This window comes from Pseudophryne corroboree, chromosome 10 (genome assembly GCF_028390025.1).
Source record: "Pseudophryne corroboree isolate aPseCor3 chromosome 10, aPseCor3.hap2, whole genome shotgun sequence".
Taxonomy (NCBI): domain Eukaryota; kingdom Metazoa; phylum Chordata; class Amphibia; order Anura; family Myobatrachidae; genus Pseudophryne; species Pseudophryne corroboree.
The window spans coordinates 217,562,074-217,585,028 of NC_086453.1; the positions used below are offsets into that span (position 1 = coordinate 217,562,074).

General features: G+C 45.8%; 1 protein-coding gene and 1 pseudogene across 6 annotated transcripts in view; both read right to left on the reverse strand.

The window, feature by feature from the left end:
• Positions 1 to 22,955, reverse strand: part of MORN1 (MORN repeat containing 1) — a 1,300,694-nt gene that overhangs the window by 830,243 nt on the left and 447,496 nt on the right. For all 6 annotated transcript variants that reach the window (XM_063943076.1, XM_063943075.1, XM_063943078.1 and 3 more), the window contains exon 8: positions 13,726 to 13,836. In XM_063943076.1, coding sequence (XP_063799146.1) covers positions 13,726 to 13,836 — 111 coding nt within the window. The remainder of the gene's footprint in view (positions 1 to 13,725; positions 13,837 to 22,955) is intronic.
• Positions 581 to 699, reverse strand: LOC134968075 (5S ribosomal RNA; annotated as a pseudogene).

A 22,955-nucleotide genomic window follows, 5' to 3' on the forward strand; every position in this document is an offset into this window, starting at 1 on the left:
TCACCACAGATTTACTGGCTTCGGCTACTGTTGTGAGATGACATTCTGGGTAACCTGAGGGTTACTCAGATTGCTGATGTTCTTACAAGTGATCCAATGATGCGTACTTGGATCACAGCAGCAGATCACAAAGGCATATAGGAGGTGTCTATTAACACAAGACTTGTCCTGCAGCAGTAGCATATTTACACACAGCAGCTGCTGTGTTCACTACGTCCACCTCTGTATGAGAATACGCTATTACTATACGCATATTCAATCATTTAGTATACCCTTTAACATCACACATATTGGCAGATTTAATCTGCTGCAGGCAGGAGCGTTTTAAGAGAGGAGGGGACCCGCATGCAGCCTCCGTCATGGGGCCCCCTCCTCTCCGGCAGCAAGTAGACTCTGGCAAACTGAATGAGGTCCATAGATCAATAACCACATGATTGTGAGTTCATGAACTGTATTTTATATAAATCCACATATCATAATCAACTGCATTAATCTGGACCAGAATTAAATTAATATTTGTCAAAAGTAGATGTCCAAAGATGAAGGCAACTCTGTTACTTCTGCTGTTTGTTGGTATATATTACTACTGCACCTGATATTCCCTGGTGGCCTCCCATCCCAGTACTAACCAGGCCTACCACAGCTGAGCTTTCAAGATCAGACGAGATTGGGTATATTCAGTGAAGTATGGCAGTAGGGATGTGCGGTGAGGTAAATGGCTCTGGAGGTACTAGCTAGTACCCGAGACAGATTTACACACAATATAAGAGCCAAAGGGTTCATGTGGGCATTATACACAGGTGCAGCAGTGTATACTGCTGGAAATTTGTTGAGTTTTGATGAGAGATGTGCAGAAAAGATAAGCAGGTGCCCTATAGACCTTTTACTATTGAGTTTTGACTGTATAAATGATTTGAATAATGCAAAGAAGATATTGCTAACATATTATTTGTACTTTTCATATATTTTATATAATCAAACCCCTAGAATATATACGTTGGTATGACAGGAAAGGCTCTGCCTCACCTGCCTCACCCCACCACATGTCACTGGGCCCGCAGTAGATGATCATAGGCAAGAAATATAGAGAGTTGCAGTTATCATCAGAAAAAAGCAGTAACTGCACTTCTGCTTTCCAAATTTTTATGCTCGGTATCCTTGTCACCATAAGCATTGAAGGGATTTAACCAGCAAGTAGGATGAGAGAGTTCCTGGAATTAAGACATCTTAATTGAATTAACCCCATTGTATATTACACTGCACTCCTGCATTTACATGTGATACATAATTCATGGAATAATTAGCTACGTTAAATATCATATGCACATAGCTCTCACCTGTCACCAGACGCGTAGCATGGAACTCTAGTGCCCGGAGCAATGAAGAACATATGAGACATGCCAGAATGTGAGGGTAGGTTTAAGTCAAAGGAAAAATAATTAAGAGCCGTCTCGGACTGGGGCATGGAGGGTCCACAGGAGAAATATAGTGGTTGGGGCCCTAGAAACTGTGCCAAAGATAAAAGAAAAGTGCAACCAAGTGAGGGTGTCTGGACATACTGTATATGAGGGCAGAGCAGGTACGGGGAAGCCTCTGCTGATGAAAGCTACCAAATCTTACAGCATGATGGAGAAATTCACTGTCTATATTGCAAAACATATTAAAGTCAGGTTTTATACGTCACTTCTGAACAGCAGCTTGTGGCAAGCCATTGGCTTCAGCAGAAGAGGTACATTGTGCTGCATTTGCGCTTTTATACATGCATAAAACCGATTCATTTGCAGCTAAAGTCGTAGCCTATGGACACACACATAGAGGAGACACAGATGGACACATAGGTCTGACAATTACATTTGCAAACTCGCCACCATGTGCTTGCAGTGGCAGCACTGGACAAAAACCTCAGTATGGTTTGAGGACATTGGCATATTAGCGTTTCACAACCGTGTTGTTGTTGATCTACTGCAGTCTCTTCTTGAGTGGCGTTTATTATTGTCTGTGAGTGTTTTGGTGTACTGTCGTGAGAATGTTGGAGCATGAATTAGAGCAACTAACGAACACTACATTGATTGCTAAACTTGGATTGGCAGCGTTGTGTGTATCACAGACACCACTGCACCCCGGACTCAGAATTAGGCTTCTTTTCACCTTCCACTATAAGCCCACCCCCAGAATCCTATGAAGCTAGCCAATTTGAGTCTGGGGTTGGGCTTACAGTGGAAGGAGAAGAGAAGCCATGCTGAGTGCCGGGTGCAGCAGCGGCTGTGATACACATAGTGCTGCCGATCCCTGGGATAACCAGCCAGCACATATATGTTACATACAGCATAACATTTATGTTTATATGTGATAACTGCTCCACCCTCCCTTCAACCATACACTGTGTGGTTGGCACTACAGCCCAGGGGCAGCAGCTGCCACTGCCCCAAAGCACAATTTTGCAGCCCCAGTCCTCCCTACTGTATAACACTCTCTATTAGAGTGTATATATCATTTACTAGTCTTGTACCACCTATAACCTTTAAGAGTCTAATTGCATTGAGTCCTCTTGTCTATAGGTAGTCTAATCCACCATGTCATGAAGTTTACATCAATCATAAATCTGTGGGCCTGAACCAGCACTATTGGTGGGAATGCAGACATCTATAGTCCCATGCACATTCTATAAGACTCCAAAGTGGAAAACACACATCACATCTTCATTAAACTTTACATCATGGGTTTGAACAGAGTTGAGTGATATGCTGGAGGCTGCTTGACATAAAGGTCTTAGTGGGGCCTATTCATCATCAGGGGCCAGATGGGCCGTATATTGCTTGACTACAGCTTTTTAAGTGCTAGTTATGCCCTCTTCATGGGCTGGCCTCACTCACTCTAAAATCAAGAATTTTAAACCCCTCTTTGAAATAATTTGCCCAAGATCCTGTCCCAGTGGAACTTACAATCTATATTCTCTACTACATGGACAAACATACACAATAGGATTGCTTTTTTGTCAGAAACCAGAGCAATTGGAGGGAATCCATGTGAACACATAGAGTAATGCAAACTTCACACAGATAGTGCTTTGATATGGAATTGTACGAATGACCGTAGGGCTGTGAGGCAGTAATGTAAACTGCTACACCAACCATGATACCTTTATACAGTATATGTCAACTTACACTGGTAACTGACCTGCCACCTGCAGCATATTATCCTTTTGTCAGTTAGTTTTATGCAGAGGTGTCACTAGAGTTGGTAATGGCAAGGAGCCTAAGGCACAGACAAGACAAGCTGTAGGGGGCGCAACAGCATTGATGAAAGGTTTACAAAAAAAAGTTCCAGTATAATTACAATTCTCAGTGCCCAGGGAGCAAACATTTCTTGCTCAAACTTTGGTTATGTTTGAAAGACATTTTTGTCAAATGTCATTTTAATTTGCTGTGTACAGTATTTGGATTTCACAAATTCCAACGCAGTGAGAACAATCTGCAGGTGGATAAAGTACATTTATCAACTCTATCTGAAACCTCTCAAGGGCCTAATATTGAGGGCCTGGAGTATCCTCCATGGTAATCTACAATTACATGAAATGTATACTACATGAGCCATTCAGCATGAGAAAATTTCAATGTCTAAGTTCACATTGTGAAAATTAAGTCTTTGTCTCTTTTTAATTTCTTATATTTAATAAAGTACAGTATATGTAAAGATTATTAATGGTGTGTGAAGACAAAGTGAAGAGTGTTAAATGTTGATGTCAATTTGCCGATTTTAAACACAATTGAGCATGCAGGCATATATTACAATACAGTTACAGTGTAGGTTTTACATTTTACAGCTCTCTATTATGGAACAAAAAGAAAGTCATAAATGAGAGTAATGCAGAGTTCTAAATTGCTATTACCTTTTGTGCCTTGGTAAGGAAAAGTGCAGAGAGAAGCATAGATGATACATGAATATTACTTTCTACTCAATGGTGGTATAAAATATAGGTTTTATTGTACAATGTGGATTTTAGAAACATTTATATCAGGTCATGGATACATCAGTATTTATAAGTCACTTTGTTTACAGTAGCATCCACTAGCTTTAATATTGAATATTGCCTGTGGTTCTATTTGTAGTGTTTATTTGTTAGACCAGATTTGTGTCCTATATATTCTGTAGACTTAAGCCATTACTACCCAAGATGAAGTCCTGGAGGCCTCTAACCACTGGTAAGCATACCTGGCTCTATAGGAAATGGGCCTGTTACGGTTCTGGAGGCTTATTACATGGTCTAATTCATTACAGATATTCCTCTGTCCAATAAAACCAGTTTACTGGCATTAGGGTTACCTTACATTTTTCTAACCACTATTCTCAAAGCTCCTCCAGCAACATCTCCCTTACAGAAGTCAGTATTATGCACTCTGCTCACCATCGCCTTGTCCCGGCTGCTAGCTGAAGCCTACGGCATAATTCAGCTCTCATGGCTCCTGCTCAGGGGCTCTTGGACCTTAGTATATAAGTTTATCTACCTTTTCCACCTAACGGAGCCTTACTTCAGAGTCCAAACATCAACCCTAAGATCCAACAGACATTCTCCTCCACTTCCCGTTCTGTTGGGCATCACTGATTTCTCAAGTCCAATATACAAGTAGTCTGACCACAGTTGCTGCCAACATTGCTATGCAAACCAGTCCAACAGGAAAATATTAAGACTTCCAAAAGGTCTCGTCTTAAACAAGAGACAAAGCAGCGAATTAACACTCCAACAATCTCCAGCAAGACATTCACAATTAGACATTCACAATTGTTCATAACTGCAAGTCACAGGCAATCAGGTGGACAACAGTAAAAACAGTATGGAGAAAAATAGGATTTTAATTACCTACCGGTAAATCCTTTTCTCGTAGGCCGTAGAGGATGCTGGGGTCCACATTAGTACCATGGGGTATAGACGGGTCCACAAGGAGAAATTGGCACTTTAAGAGTTTGAGAGTGTGGGCTGGCTCCTCCTACCAGACTCAGTCTAGAAACTGTGCCCGAGGAGACGGACATCTTCGAGAGAAGGATTTTACACAGATAGTGGCGAGATTCACACCAGCTCACACACAAGGCAAACCAAGCTAACTAGCTTGAAACATCAGCTACGGCTGAACAGGATTACTTACCAAGTAACAAAACAGTACTTACCTAAGAACTAAGAAGTACTGAACTATTACGGGATAACGAAGCACTGGGCGCCCAGCATCCTCTACGGACTACGAGAAAAGGATTTACCGGTAGGTAATTAAAATCCTATTTTCTCTTACATCCTAGAGGATGCTGGGGTCCACATTAGTACCATGGGGATGTACCAAAGCTCCCAGAACGGGAGGGAGAGTGCGGAGGCTCCTGCAGAACCAATTAACCAAACTTGAGGTCCTCAGAGGCCAAAGTATCTAACTTGTAGAACTTTGCGAATGTGTTCGACCCAGACCAAGTAGTTGCTCGGCAGAGTTGTAATGCCGAGACACCCTGGGCAGCCACCCAGGAAGAACCCACCTTACGAGTAGAGTGGGCCTTAACAGACGTAGGACACGGCAAGCCTGCCATAGAATACGCATGCTGGATAGTGAACCTGATCAGCGAGAGATCATATGCTTAGAAGCAGGACACCCAATTTTCTTGGGATCATACAGGACAACCAGAGAGTCCGATTTCCTGTGATGAGCAGTCCTCCTCACATAGATCTTTAGAGCCCTTACAACATCTAAGGAATTTGATGAGATTGAGGAGTCAGCCGCTACTCGCACCACAGTAGGTTGGTTGATATGAAATGCCGAAACAACCTTCGGAAGAAACTGCTGACGTGTCCGAAGCTCAGCTCTGTCTTCATGGAAGACCAAGTGTGGGCTTTTACATGACAAAGCCCCCAACTCTGACACACGTCTAGCAGAAGCTAGGGCCAACAAAGTGACTGCCTTCCACGTGAGAAACTTGACCTCAACCTCCTGTAGAGGCTCAAACCAGTCCGGCTGGAGGAACTGCAAGACCACGTTAAGATCCCAAGGCGCGTAGGCGGTACAAAGGGAGGTTGGATGTGCAGAACGCCCTTCAAAAAAGTCTGTATCTCAGGGAGGGCAGCCAACTGTTTCTGGAAGAAAATGGATAAGGCCGAAATTTTAACCTTTATGGATCCTAACCTCAGGCCCATATCCACACCTGTTTTCGGGAAGAGGAGAAAAAGTCCCAGTTGAAACTCCACCGCAGGAAACTTCTTGGATTCACACCAAGATACATATTTTTTCCAAATATGATGGTAATGTTTTGACATTACTCCTTTCCTAGCCTGTATCAGGGTAGGAATAACCTTGTTCGGAATGCCATTCCGAGCTAGTATCTGGCGTTCAACCTCCATGCCGTCAAACATAGCCGAGGTAAGTCTTGATAGGCGAACGGCCCCTGCTGCAGCAGGTCCTCCCGAAGAGGAAGAGGCCTCGGCTCTTCTAGCAGTAGATCCATAAGATCAGTGTACCAAGCTCTTCTTGGCCAATCCGGAGCAATGAGGATTGCCTGAACTTTTGTTCCGCTTATGAGTTTGAGAACTCTTGGAATGAGTGGAAGTGGAGTAAACACGTACACCGACTGGAACACCCATGGAGTCACTAGGGCATCCACCGCCACTGCTTGCGGGTCCCTTGACCTGGAACAATACCGCCAAAGATTCTTGTTAAGACGAGAGGCTATCCTGTCGATTTGGGGTACGCCCCAAAGATCTGTTACCTCCTTGAACACCAACGGATGGAGACCATACTCCCCTGGATGGAGATCGTGTCTGCTGAGGAAGTCCGCTTCCCAGTTGTCTACTCCTGGAATGAAGATTGCTGACAGCGCCAATGCGTGTTTTTCTGCCCACAGGATGATTCTTGTTACCTCTGCCCTTGTAGCTCTGCTCGTCATTCCGCCCTGTCGGTTTATGTAAGCCACTGTCGTTACATTGTCCGACTGCACTCGAATGGCCCGATTTCTCAGAAGATGGGCCGCTTGGAGAAGACCGTTGTAGACAGCTCTTAGTTCCAGAATGTTTATCGGCAGGCCGGCTTCCAGACTTGCCCACCTTCCTTGGAAGGTTTCCCCTTGAGTGACTGCACATCAGCCCCGGAGACTTGCATCCGTGGTTAGAAGGATCCAGTCCTGAATCCCAATTCTGTGGCCCTCCAGAAGGTGAGGTAATTGCAGCCACCAGAGGAGTGAAATCCTGGCCTTTGGCGACAGACGTATTCTCTGGTGCATGTGTAGATGGGATCCCGACCACTTGTCCAGGAGATCCAGTTGGAAGGACCGAGCGTGAAACCTCCCATATTGCAGAGCCTCGTAAGAAGCCACCATCTTCCCCAGAAGGCAAATGCACTGATGAACCGACACCCTGGTTGCCTTCAGGACATCCCGGACCATTGTTTGTATCACCAACGCTTTTTACTCTGGAAGAAACACCCTCTGCACTTCCGTGTCGAGGATCAGTCCCAGAAAGGACAACCTCCTGGTTGGTTCCAATTCCAAATTAGATTTTGGAAGATTCAGGATTCAACCATGTTCCCTGAGAAGCTGGGTCATGAGAGTTATGGTCTGTTACAGCTTCTCCTTGGACGATGCCTTTATCAGCAGATCGTCCAGATATGTAAAAATGTTCACCCCCTGTCTGCGGAGGAGAACCATCATTTCCGCCATCACCTTGGTGAATACCCTCGGTGCTGTGGAGAGGCCGAATGGCAGGGCCTGGAACTGGAAATGACAGTCCAACAGAGCAAATCAGAGATAAGCCTGATGCGGCAGCCAAATCGGAATATGGAGGTACGCATCCTTGATATCTAGGGATACTAGGAATTCCCTCTCCTCCAGACCTGATATCACTGCCCTTAGAGACTCCATTTTGAACTTGAACTCCCTCAGAAAGGGATTTAGTGATTTCAAGTTCAGAATGGGCCTGACCGAACCATCCGGTTTTGGTACCATGAAAAGGTTTGAATAGTAACCTTTGTTTTGCATCTGGGGAGGAACTGGTACAATAACCTGTGTCTCCACCAGCTTCTGGATGGCTCCCTGTAGGGTAGCCCTGTCTGCCGGCAAAGCTGGCAAGCCTGATTTGAAGATCCAGGTGAGGAGGGAGATCTTGAAATTCCAGCCGGTACCCCTGGGATACAATATCTAGTACACAGGGATCTAGGCCGGACGACACCCAGACGTGACTGAAATGTCTGAGTCTCGCCCCCACCGGACCTACCTGCAGGCAGTGCTGTCCACCGTCATGCTGAGGACTTTGGCATACCAGAAGCGGGTTTCTGTTCCTGGGAACCTGCAGCAGCAGGTTTCTTGGATTTTAGCCGACCTCCTATAAAGAAGGTGTTAAACGGTTTGGCCTTTCTTGTTTTAGTAACACGAAAGGACTGTGATGCCGCTGAAGGAAAAGGTTTCTTTGCAGCAGGTGCAGCTGAGAGAAGAAAAAGTGACTTACCCGCTGTAGCCGTGGAGATCCACGCATCCAACGCTTCCCCAAAGAGAGCCTGACCTGTGTAGGGTATGGTCTCCACACCTCTCCTGGATTCCGTGTCGGCAGACCACTGGCGCAGCCACAGTCTTCAACGAGCTGAGACAGACATGGAAGAAATTCCTGCAGCCATCAAACCCAGGTCCTTCATGGATTCCACCACAAATCCTGCAGAATCCAGAATGTTACGTAAAAACAATTCTACGTCACTTTTATCCATAGTATCCAAATCCTCAAGTAACGTGCCTGACCACTTTACTATAGCTTTGGAAATCCATGCACAGGCAATAGTAGGCCGTAGTATCGCCCCTGAAGCCGTGTATATGGATTTGAGCGTAGTATCAATTTTGCGATCAGCCGAGTCTTTTAAGGCGGTAGATCCTGGAACAGGTAAAACCACCTTTTTAGAGAGTCTGGATATAGACACGTCCACTATGGGTGGGTTTTCCCATTTTTTCCTGTCCTCCTCAGGGAAGGGAAAAGCAACCAGAACCATTTTAGGGATCTGGAATTTTTTCTCCAGGTTTTCCCATGCTTTCTCAAATATAGCATTTAATTATTTGGACGCAGGGAAGGTTAGCGAGGCTTTCTTATTGTTAGTGAAGTAAGCCTCCTCAACCTGTTTAGGTGTTGTATCTGCAATATTCAACACATCCCTTATAGCCTCTATCATCAACTGCACCCCTTTAGCAAGAGATGCGGCACCCCTAAGCACATCCCCAGCACCGTCTGCCGTGTCAGAATCGGTATCCGTGTCATCCTGCATAATCTGTGCAAGAGCGCGTTTATGGGAAATTCCTGAGGGGGGCCCTGAGGTAACAGAACCGGACCAAACTGCCATAGAGTTCTATAAAATCTGAGTTGCAGATTCATTCTGTGCAACCCTAGTAGAAATCTGAGAAATCATGGATTTGATAGAGGATAACCATTCAGGTATCAGTGCTACAACAGTGCAACCCTGATTACATGGAATGGGATCATCCTGAGAGGACATATCCTCTGCAGCATATGACACAGAGTCTCTGGACATTGCTAATGGGGACCACAGACACCACACACACACACACACACACACACACACACACACACACGAGTACAGACAGAGTTTCACCCCCAAGAATGGCAAGAGAGACAGAGATTGGAGCCAACCCACACACACAGCGCTTTCCAGGTATAGGGAGACCCTAAACCAGCACTGAATGTGCACCTTAATAGGTTACACAGTCTTTATACAGCCCCCCCCCCCCCCCTTCTACAACCCACTGGTTTCGTGAGAGATAGCTGGAGTTGCTGTGGAGGGACTGCACATCACTGACAGCGTTTCTGCAGGCAGGAAAATGGCGCTGAACGCTGCTGGGTCCGCTCTGAGGAGAAGCTCTGCCCCCTTAATGGCGCTGTTTTCCAGCTCTTCATAGGATTATACTGGCCTGAGGATTAATGCTGGCTGAGATCCCTGGACCCCGACAATCTGTGTGACTAGTGTAGGGTGTAGGCGCTGGCTCAGGGCGCCTCTCACAGCGCCGCACAAAGTACTGCTGAGCCCCGGAGTGCAGTTAGTACTGCGCTCCATACCCTGTTGCCATCTTCACACCAGCTCACCACTTGCAAGGGGGTCCGGGGACTAACTTGCCACGATCTTCTGGTTCTGTAAGGGGGTGGCGGCATGCTGCCGGGGTGAGCGATCCCCTGTGGCGGGGAACGTTCGATTCCCTCAGGAGCTCAGTGTCCTGTCAGCTGAGATAGTGGCTCAAACCCTGCAGGGCGGACACTACTCCCACGAAGCAGGGAGGCTGTTGCCAGCAGCCTCCCTGTAAAATAATAAACTCTAAACTAAACTTTACTAAAGAAGCTCTGTAGAGCTCCCCTAGCTCTGACCGGCTCCTCCGGGCACATTTTCTAAACTGAGTCTGGTAGGAGGGGCATAGAGGGAGGAGCCAGCCCACACTCTCAAACTCTTAAAGTGCCAATGGCTCCTAGTGGACCCGTCTATACCCCATGGTACTAATGTGGACCCCAGCATCCTCTAGGACGTAAGAGAAAAATGGTTTCAAATGTACTTTTCTGCAGGCACCCTACCCACTAGCTGTAATTATTTTTATTTTGTAATTTAGGTGTGAAATAATGTATTGCATCTGAAAGCCACAGGAAGGAACGCTAGTGCACATTAAGGGAGCCAGGCAGATTGATGTATGGGGCCAATACATTTGGCAATTCCCCGTTCTGTAGATGCTTGGGTCAGGCAATCAGGGAAATCCAACATGTTGGAAATCCTTGATTCGCTGAATTCAAACAAAAAAGTGGGGTTTTTCAAGATTTCCATCAATATCTCCAAATCCATCACCTCTATACCTCAACTTTGGGCACTTGATCTTGACCGGCCTATACTTCATTATAAACATTTAGTCTCTACCACTCAGATCTAAAGGTCTTATAGCTACTCTCTACAGTCTTCTGATTGCCCACATCCAACTGCCCAAAGAACCGTACAAGTTGGCCTGGGAGGGGGACCTTGGGGAGAATCTGGAGCCAGAGAACTGGGCTAAAACTTGAGAATTTGCCATTAAGTCATCTATTTGTGTCAGGATTCGGGAAAATAATTTTAAGGGCCTATTGTCACGATCCTGACTAAAATCATATGATCTGGTGACTTACCTCTGCCATCTGTCCTGTAACCTACATGTTTTCTGCTGGCTGGAATAAACAGCTGACCAGTATCATGAGTTTCCTGTGTGTTGAGCTCACTCTCTGCTAACGAGTGCAGCTGTAGTGATTAATCTTCTGTGTGAATTCAGAACTCAGTAAGTCTCTGCATGGTGTGCCTGCATAGCAATCATTGAGGATTCTCATGCAGTTCTATACTTCCGTGCCAGTATTCACAAGTCCAGTGGTTACCAGATATGCCTTCCTGTGTTCTCAGAACTCGTAGCCATTATTGCCTGTCTATGCACACACCACGCCGGAGTTCCCTCCAAAACCAGCCATGGATGTCTCCATGACAGTTCCTGGTCAGCTGACCTTCCAGGGTCCAATCCGTATTCACTTCTGCATCAAGTGAGCCACTCAGCTGTAAGCACTGGATATAAGTTCCAGGTCTCAAGCACTAGCAAGCTGTCAGTGCTTTGGTGTCTCTCAGCCTGGAGTGAGCTCCAGAATCTCCTGCTGGTAATAGACTCTGTGCAAGTTACCATCCCCCGCACTGCCTGACTCCCTGGATGATTTAAAGGGCCATCGCTGCCACTATATCCCGGCAGCTCCAGATTCACTGAAAGTCCCCCAGTGATCCAGAGGGAATATCCTATATCCCTAGTGGCATTTGCAATTGTCATTTCATGCATTTCCTGACTCCCAGTATGATTTAAAGGGACATCGCTGCCACTACATCCTGGCATCTCCAGACTTACTGGAAGTTCTCCAGTAAACCAGAGGGACAGTCCTATATCCCTAGCGGCCTTAGAGACTTTGCTGGTTCTTCAGCTTCCAGTTCTTCGCTGTGCAAGGTAGCGCACCATAGTTTCCGGAAAACCTGCCACTGCTGTCTACAACATTGCAGTATCCATTGTGCAGAACCACCGCATCACAGCTACTGGGAAACCAGCAGTGCCGACACTGCACTGCACAGCATACGGAATCCCCATTGCGCTACCTCAGCTGCCCAGCGTTTGGAAACCTGTATTGCTGACATCCTCAGCTTCTGCTACAAACATTGCCGACGTCCTCTGCTCCGTCCACAAGTATTGCTAACGTCCTCAGCTTCTGCTACAAGCATTGCCGACGTCCTCAGCTCTGTCCACAAGTATTGCTGACATCCTCAGCTTCTGCTACAAGCATTGCCAACGTCCTCGGCACTGTCCACAAGTATTGCTGACGTCCTCAGCTTCTGCTACAAGCATTGCCGACGTCCACGGCTCCGTCCACAAGTATCGCTGACGTCCTCAGCTTCGGTTACAAGTATTGCTGACGTCTTCAGATTCTGTTACAAGCATTGCCGACGTCCTCGGCTTCATCTACAAGTATCGCTAAATTCCTCTGCATCGTCTTCAAGTACTGCTGTTGTCCTCAGCCTCGTCGACAGCCATCACACTGATTCCACCCAGTGATCTGTGATTTTCCTGCATTGCTGATCCTCCCAGCATTCCGTCAACTCACCAGTTCTCACGTGACTCTCCATTAGGTGACAACCCAGCTACCCATTGCACTGGTGGCTTCCACCACCAGTGTTCCAGTGCCCAGAGCTGGTCACCTTCCTCATAGAGTACACTTCCTGATTGCCACGTCTTGACGAGCGGATCGTTCACTAAGCCAGCCTGATTCTGCTCACTGCGCTCAAGACTAAACCCAGTGTCCAGTAATAGTCCAGGTTCACAATAACCTCAGCCCTGACACCTATACTGATGGTATTTAGTACTTACGCACCTTCAAGCTATATTTCCCCAATCGTCTGATACAGTAGATGCTGGACGGGCTGTGGAGAAGAGGGAACCTTTGTGCACATCTGGTGGCACTGCCCTAAAATCAGGCGCTTTTGGGATATTGTACATCGTTTAATCCTCTCCATCACGGGCATTTCACTCCAATCCTACCTCTCATAATTCCTCTTACCAAGGCCTATTCCCAGTTGTGACAGAAGTACTCTAGCTTTAATTCAACACATCCTCAATGCAGCTAACTGCTCCATCGCGGCTTGTTGGAAGAAGGTAGAACCCCCCTCCTCTTCTGCTCTATACACTTCAAATTGACACACCTACCATCCTGAACATATCACTAGTTATTTGCACGAATAACCACACAATCGGTAATCTGGTCTCCTTAGATTTCCTTTCATGAGTCTTGTATTCGCAATCATTAGTTCTTCGCTATACACAGTATCCATCAAAAATCTCCTTCACTTCTCCCCTCCTATATACCCCCACTTCCTTTTCGCTCTTTTCTTTACACTGCCCTCTTCTCCCCTTCCCTCCTCCAGTTCAAAATACCGTACACTGGATTTCTTATGTTGCTATTTCACTGCTTCTTTCCATTTTTGTTATGCTGTTTTCATCAGTGTATGTTTATCTGAGAATACGGTTTCCGTATTGCTGTTTTCATGCATGTTATTGCCTTTCCCTGTAAAACCTCAATAAAATGATTTCTCAAGAAAAAAAAAAATCCTTCACCTTTCTACAGCATATGCTGAAGCATTATAATCAAAATATAAAATAATCAGAGTGCATTTCATATTCATCTCTTACTTGCAGCAATTTCACCATCTTCTTTCTGCAACTGTACATGAAAAGTGACAGGTGATCCTTGGACAACATCAATTATGTCTTCTCCCAAGATAATCATCCTTTTAGCAATATCTAAAATAAAAAAAGAATGTGTATGATTACATAGAAAAACCATATCTGTGCTCCTTTCATATAGTTATTTATAGTTATTTATATAGCGCACACATATTAACCATCGCTTTACAGTGAATATATAGAGGGTTGGGTATGGATGACCGGCGCTTCGGATGCCGCCGGTCACCATAGCGACATTGGGATCCCGGGGATTAGAATGCCCGCAGGGGAGTACAATGATGCCCCTTGCGCTCGCCACGCTGCGGGCTCGGTGGCGAGCTGTGCCACCGAGCCCCCTGCGCTCGCCGTGCTGCGGGCAGGTTCTATTCCCACTCTATGAGTTCTATTCCCACTCTATGAGTGTCGTGGACACCCATGAGTGGGAATAGTCCCTGTTAATCGACATGCTGACTGTCTGGATTTTGAGGCGTCGGTATTGTGACCAGCGATAACATAACTATATCCCTATATAGACACTGACATCAATCCCTGCCCCAGTGGTGCTTACAATCTATATTTCCTATCACATGCACACTTATACACACCACAGTTTATTTTTGTCAGAAGCTAATCAACATACCAGTATGCAAGGGCATAGCTATCATAGGAGCAGGCAGTGCAGCTGCTATGGGGCCCAGAGCTAAAAGGGGCCCACCTACCCTGTCAAAGTTACATATGTTATATAAATTTTTTGCCATAGAGTGGTACGTAGGGGTCCTTTCAAACTTTTTCCTTGGGGCCTGCAATATATCCAGGTATGCCTCTGGACCTGCTCATTGTAGTGTGGTATAAAATGAACTGGAGGGCATTTTAATGAGGCACAATATGAACGGGGAGCACTATATATCATAATGTTAATTGGGGGTTCTGTGCAGCATAATGTGTATTGGCAGCTCTGAAATGTGACATAGGGTGAACTTAAGCACTACTGCAATTCATAAAAGGAACTACTATGGGGCATAACATTAAATAAGGCTCTATTATGGTTCAGAAAATGAACTAGGGCACTATTATAGGGCATAAAATTAACAACTGCTCCAGAGAAGTGTCTCTCTAGAAGCATTGGGACGGGGGCCCCTTCAAAATGTTACTATGGGGTCCACAAAGTTCTGGCTACGCCCCTGCCAGTATGTTTTCTGATGTGGGAGGAAACCCCGAGAACAAGGAGGAAGACCATACAAACATGAGCACATGTACCTCATATGCATCAAACTTCATGACATTAAAATAACAATCTAAGCAAGGTGCACAATTTTATGTTTCTTACAAAACTGAAAGGAACAAAAAAAAAGGGAAAATATAGTTCAGTGATAAATTTACTAAAGTAGTATAAATCATATGTCGGAGACAGGAAAACTACCGTTGTATACTTGGAAAGTGGAAAAAATGATTATTGACATGCTTTAGTAGACAACAGAGTGAAAAGTATTGTAGTTTATCATGCTCAGGGGCATATGTAATAGGGTCTGAGTTGCCAGAGGTGCGGGATGCTGGCAGATCTCAGAGATTTTTTAAAGGGGCAATCATTTACAAGGCAAAACATGCCACTTTAAAAACATCTCCGAGATCGGTCGGCATCCCGCACCTCCAGCAAACTCAGACCCTATTACATATGCCCCTCACTGTATTCAAGAAATCAAGTACTCAGTTCCTTGCTGGAATATTTTATAAATTACTACGTTAGACAGAGCAGATTACTGTTATCATCACGGCAGTGGCATCACAACAGGGGTGCAGCCGGAACCCGGGTGTCACCCGCCGAGGGTTGTCACTACAGTGTCGGCTCCTGCTTAATGACAGGAGTCGGGTGCTACACTGTAACATTACGTGCAGTGCCCAGCTTCTGTCACCGTGTAGTACGTTGTTCTGTATACTGGAAATATTTGCAAGCTCTATTTCTATTCTCTGGACATTACATCTAAGAAACATTCGAGAATACACCCATATCTCACATAAAACAAAAAATCTCTAATGTAAGCACTCATTATTTCCCGCATTGATTTTTGCAATAGGCTACTTACTTGTATTAACCTAAACAGACTCTCACCCCTACAATCTATTTTGAATGCAGCAGCTAGATTGCAAAAACATGTTTCTTCTGTTGCTCTTCTCCATCAGTCCTTACATTGGTTGTCTGTATTTTAACAAATTCAATACAAAATACAGGATGAGTATCCCATATCCAAATATTCAGAAATACGGAATACTGTATTCCGAAATACAGAATTTTTCGAGCGAGAGTGAGATAGTGAAACTTTTGTTTTCTGATGACTCAATGTACACAAACTTTGTTTAATACACAAAGTTATTAAAAATATTGTATTAAATGACCTTCAGGCTGTGTGTATAAGGTGTATATGAAACATAAATGAATTGTGTGAATGTAGACACACTTTGTTTAATGCACAAAGTTATTAAAAATATTGGCTAAAATTACCTTCAGGCTGTGTGTATAAGGTGTATATGAAACATAAATGCATTCTGTGCTTAGACTTAGGTCCCATCACTATGATATCTTATTATGGTATGCAATTATTGCAAAATACGGAAAAATCCGATATCCAAAATACTTCTGGTCCCAAGCATTTTGGATAAGGGATACTCAACCTGTACTTCTATTTACACATAAGGCTATCAACCATACCAACATCTCCTTTTTTATCTCCAAATATCTCCGAGATTCCATTGTGCTTAAGATCTGTGTCTCTCATCAATACTCATTACTCCCTCCCATTCATATTTTTGAGCTGCACCAATTCTTAGGCATGCCCTCCCTCACACAAGACTTTCTTCTAGTCTTCAAGCATTCCCTGAAGGCACACCTCTTCAGGAAAGATGAACAGATTTCAGAATCACCAACATAACCTCCATAAGCTATTCACAGTTCATACCAGATGGTATCGAAATCCCGAGAGTCATCATCCTGATGGTCAGAATTCCAACAGATCTTGGTATTTTAACCGTAACTCTCCCACTCACAGCCTAATCCTAATAATCTCCCCTCCCACAGACGATCCCCTCCCCCACCCCTTCCCATCCTAAACCCAGTACTTACCATCGGGATCCATCAGGATTCCACTGTCAATAATCTGTCAGGATCCCGACTGCTGGGATCCTGACAGTATCCCACTCATACATAACTTTACATACAGCATTCTCTCTTTCTACTAGAGATGAGCAGTTCAGATTTGACTCTGTTTATTCACATCTGAAAACAAGGCAAAACTGCGTATTTCTGCCACAGAAGTTCCAAGACATCCATGAAAGATGACGTTTTGCCTCGTTTTCAGATCTGAACTCATGAAAAGTTGACAATAAGAGCCAAACCCAAACTGCTCATCTCTACTTCCTACACTCACACAGCCAACTGACCGCAGGCCATCATTGCTCTGTGACTAGATCTTAGTCATCCAATAACCTCTGAGATTCAATTGGACCAATTTTCAATATGTAGCACTTATTCTCTTGTATCTAATGCCTATTTCTCTAGAGACCGTAAACTTGCAAGCAGTGCCCTCTTACATCTTTTTCTGTTATTACCCAGTCTTGTTTTATTATTGTTTTGCCCCCATTATAAAACTTTACAGAATATGCTGGTGCTATATAAGTAAATGTTAATAATTAACTAAACAAATACAGGTTGAGTATCCCTTATCCAAAATGCTTGGGACCAGAGGTATTTTGGATATGGGATTTTTCCGTATTTTGGAATAATTGCATACCATAATGAGATATCATGGTGATATGTTATGCACACCAGTGCCTGCAGGAAAGTACTGGTGTCAGAACTGTTATGCACTCCAGTGTCTGCAGGAATGTACTGGTGTTTGAACTGTTATGCAAAACAAATGGACTCACAGACAAACTGGGGAATATGACATAACGTACACAGAAGGTGATAGGGTAACAAAATACACACAAAGTGAACAGAGAAGCCCAGAGGCTAAGGAACTGGGTATCTCCCTTGTATTAGAACTGCTCAGATGGAAATAGCAAGATGTTGTGTTTTAATACGTAGAGAACCCGAAATGCTGTTGCTAAGGGCAACAGCAAAACCCTAAAGGGTTACCAACGGGTGTGGCAGTAAACTCCTTGGTCAGAGATGGAATGATAGACACAAGGAGAGACTCCACAATCCTGATTCTCACTTGCAGTGCACAGGTTTTAGCTTACTGCCACTAAACTGACCCCTGACACCTAGCACAGTGAGACAGGATTAGACAGGCAAGTCTTAGAATACAGCCGCAAACTTGCTAAGTTCACAGAGTAGTAACAGAACCCCAGCAAGCTAAACGACTGACTCCAGTCTTACTGCTAGGTCTGGATTGGCAGAGTGTAATACCAAATCCCCAGGCCTATTTGCAGTAAGCAACAAACAAATACAAAGCTACACAGTACTGGCTAACTTTCATGAACTGACTAACCAACAAAGATTCAGCAGCATCTGCTTACCCTGAAAAGAGGCCTTATAAAGCAGGTGCTGTCCACGCCCCACTCAGACCTCACAGACTGTGAGCACAAAAACCAGCACCGGATCCCCTGCCGTGCACAGAGCCTATAACCACTGCACAGCAAAAGACCCGAACCGGAGTATCAGCTGCGCTCAGGTTACTCCACTAGCACTTGTCTCCCGGTTGCCATGACGACGTGGCAGCACAGGGCAGGAGACCCTAACAGTACCCCCCCTCTGACGAGGGGTCAAAGAACCCCTACCACCGGGTTTATCGGGGAACTGCGAGAAGAAAGAGCGTATCAGTCTGGGGGCATGAAGATCACAACTGCGCACCCACGACCGCTCCTCCGGGCCATACCCCTTCCAGTGCACCAAAAATGACAGCCGACCCCGAACCACCTTGGAGTCAAGAATCCTTTCAACAACAAACTCCCTCTGGCCACGTATCAGAAGAGGGGAAGGTCTTCCACTGGAAGAAGGATTACTAATCGCCCGTTTTAAAAGGGAACAATGAAATGTTTTATTGATACCCAAAGAACGGGGCAGATCTAACTGAAATGCCACCGGATTGATAACCCTGGTGATCTTATAAGGGCCGATGAACCGGGGGCCTAACTTATGAGATGGCTGTCTCAACTTCAAATTCTTGGTTGACAACCAGACGAAGTCTCCTAATTTGAAGCTGCAGGGTCTTTTCCGCTTATCAAAAACCCTTTTGGTCACTAATGACACAGACACAAGGGCTTTCTTCACTTTCCGCCAAATACCTCTAAGGACCGAAACCACAGAGGAACCACCAGGCGTGGAGTCCAGGGGGTCAAAAGAATTGGCCTTAGGATGATGCCCATACACACAAAGGAAGGGAGAGATCCCTGTAGCAGAGTGAGCCGCGTTGTTATAGGCAAACTCCGCCATGGACAGATGAGCAACCCAGTCAGTCTGACACTTGGAGACATAACACCTGAGGAACTGCTCCAAGGACTGGTTCACCCTTTCAGTCTGCCCATTAGACTGCGGATGGTAGCCTGACGACAAGCTGACAGAAATCTGGAGATCGGAACAAAATGCCCTCCAGAATTTGGCCACAAACTGGGATCCGCGGTCAGAGACCACATCAAGTGGCAACCCGTGGAGACGCACAACATGCAGCATAAATAATTCAGACAGGCGTCTGGCTGATGGCAGCCCAACCAGTGGAACGAAGTGCGCCATCTTCGAAAACCTGTCAACGACAACCCAGATGGCTGTCATCCCCGAGGATTTGGGCAAGTCCACCACAAAATCCATTGAAATGTGGGTCCATGGCTTAGATGGGATAGAGAGTGGATGTAATGGGCCAACAGGAACCCCTCTAGGAGTCTTATTTCGGGCACAGATGTCACATGCCCGAACCCACTGATCCACATCCTTAGCCACCGAGGGCCACCACACCGCCCTAGATAGCAACTCCCGAGTTCTGGCAATACCCGGGTGACCTGCCGACTTCTTGGCATGGAATTCCAGGAACACTCGCTGTCTTAACCTAGGAGGCACAAACAAAAGACCTACCGGAAGGTCTGCAGGAGCCTGCTCCTGTGCTCTAAGGACTAATGATAAGAGGTCCTGGGTAATGCCCACTTTAATACATGATGGGGAAACAATGGGCAACGGCTCCTCGGTGGTCTCCTGGATTGGAGCAAAACTCCGCGAGAGCGCATCAGCCTTGATGTTTTTTGACCCAGGGCGATATGTTATCAAAAAATTAAAGCGAGCAAAAAACAAAGCCCATCGTGCCTGCCTGGCATTGAGACGCTTCGCTGACTCTAAATATGCCAGATTCTTATGGTCAGTGAGAATTGAGACCACAAACTTAGCCCCCTCAAGCCAGTGTCTCCACTCCTCGAGTGCATCCTTAATAGCCAACAATTCCCGGTTACCCACGTCATAATTCATCTCGGCAGGCGAAAATTTACGGGAAAAGTAAGCACAGGGATGAAGGCGATTATCAGACACTCCCATCTGAGAAAGCACTGCCCCAATACCCATCTCAGAGGCATCCACCTCCACCACAAAAGGACGCTCTGGATCTGGGTGTCGCAGCACCTTGGCCGAAACAAATGCCCTTTTGAGACGGGCAAAAGCTGCTTTAGCCTCACAAGACCAGTGAGCAACATCCGCCCCTTTCTTAGTGAGTGCCACCAAGGGCGCCACTATAGACGAAAATCCAGCGATAAATCGTCTATAAAAATTCGCAAAGCCCAGGAAACGCTGAAGCGCCTTCAAACTAGTGGGCTGCACCCAATCCAGGACTGCCTGTACCTTGGAACCCTCCATTTGGAAACCTTCTGGGGAGATAATATATCCTAGAAATGCGATTTGCTGAACTTCAAATTCGCACTTCTCCAGCTTCGCCCCAAGCCGGTGGTCTCTGAGTTTCTGGAGGACTAAGCGTACATGCTTCCGATGTTCCTCCAGGGAATGGGAGAAGATTAGGATGTCATCTAAGTATACAACTAAGAATCTATCCAAATATTCCCTGAGCACATCATTCATGAAATCCTGGAAGACTGCCGGGGCATTACAGAGCCCAAAAGGCATCACCAAATATTCATAATGCCCTGAGTGGGTATTAAAGGCAGTCTTCCATTCATCCCCCTCTCTTATTCGGATTAGATTGTACGCACCGCGTAGGTCAATCTTAGAAAAAATGGTGGCAGTACGAAGCTGGTCAAACAAGACCGAAATGAGAGGCAGTGGGTATGAGTTTTTAATCGTGATACGGTTCATTTCCCTGAAGTCGATGCAGGGTCGCAACGAACCGTCCTTTTTACCCACGAAGAAGAACCCCGACCCAACTGGAGACTGTGAAGGTCTGATAAATCCCTTAGCCAAGTTCTCCTGAATGTACTCTGCCATAGCCTGAGTCTCAGGACGTGACAGGGAGTACAACCTGCTCTTGGGAAGCTTAGCATTTGGCAACAAATCAATGGCACAGTCATAGGGGCGATGGGGAGGTAGTACCTCTGCAACTTTTTTGGAGAACACGTCCGCAAAATCTGCATAACACCCTGGCAATCCTGGCAAACTTAGCTGCGAGAGCCTGACTGGAAGGCTCAAGCAACTCCTGAAACAATCAGTACCCCAACTAAGAATCTCCCCAGAGACCCAGTCAAATTGAGGATTGTGGGCCCTTAACCAGGGTAACCCCAACACCAATGGGGCAAAAGTACAGACAGTCACATAAAAGGACAATTTTTCAGAGTGTGTGGCTCCAATAAACAAAGAAATCTGGCTAGTGCAAGAGGTAATTTTACCTTGGGATAATGGTTCCCCGTTTAACCCACAAATCTCAATTTCCGATGCCAAGGGTACTAAGGGAACAGAGTGTTTCAGGGCGAATTGGCGGTCCATAAAAACCCCGTCGGCCCCACTGTCCACAAAGGCCTCAGTCTTGACAGTTTGACCGAGGATCTTCAAGGTCACCGGAATGATAAAAGTCTTCTTGGGAAATTCTGACTTCTGGCCTGACAGGATATTTCCCATCACCCTCAGGCCCTGAAGTTTTCCGGCTTTTCTGGGCATGATACTACCACATGACCTTTATTCCCACAGTACAAACACAAGCCCTGCTGTCTCCTCCGCGTCTTCTCACGCGAGGAGAGGCGGGTAGCCCCAATCTGCATAGGCTCCTCAGAAAATTCCTCAGAGTCTGAGGTTCCCTTGGGAAGGAAGGAAATCTCAGTCTCCCTTTCAAGCCTACGCTCTCTCAGCCGTCTATCCACCCGGATGGATAACTGCATGAGCTGATCCAAGCTATCAGGCAAGGGATATTGTACCAGTTGGTCCTTTATCTGGTTAGAAAGACCTCTTCGGTACTGGTGTCTCAGGGCTGGGTCATTCCACTGGGTATCATGGGCCAACCTCCGAAACTCCGTACAGTAAACCTCAACTGGCCTTCGCCCTTGCTTAAGGATCGAAATCTGAGCCTCGGCTGAGGCCGTCTTGTCAGGGTCATCATACAACATGCCCAGTGCCGTAAAAAAGCATCAACACTTTTAAGCGACGGACAGTCAGGCTGCAACCCATATGCCCAGACCTGTGGGTCTCCTTGTAGCAAGGAAATCACTATGCCCACCCGCTGAATCTCCGACCCAGAAGACTGAGGCCTAAGCCGGAAGTATAGCTTGCAGCTCTCCTTGAAACAAAAGAACTGCGAGCGATCTCCAGAAAAACGATCCGGGAGATTTACTTTCGGCTCCTTAACCCCTGCAGGTGCTGCTGCTGCGGGAGCTCCGCCAGCAGCCTGGGAGGTGTGCATTTTAATGGACAAATCATTAAATTGTCGAGTCAGGACCTGCACCTGATCGACCACCTGTTGCAACGTATTTTGAGGGGTATGCTCCATATTCCCACAAAATTTCAACAGGAGTATTAGGCTGCTGAATATGTTATGCACACCAGTGCCTGCAGGAAAGTACTGGTGTCAGAACTGTTATGCACTCCAGTGTCTGCAGGAATGTACTGGTGTTTGAACTGTTATGCAAAACAAATGGACTCACAGACAAACTGGGGAATATGACATAACGTACACAGAAGGTGATAGGGTAACAAAATACACACAAAGTGAACAGAGAAGCCCAGAGGCTAAGGAACTGGGTATCTCCCTTGTATTAGAACTGCTCAGATGGAAATAGCAAGATGTTGT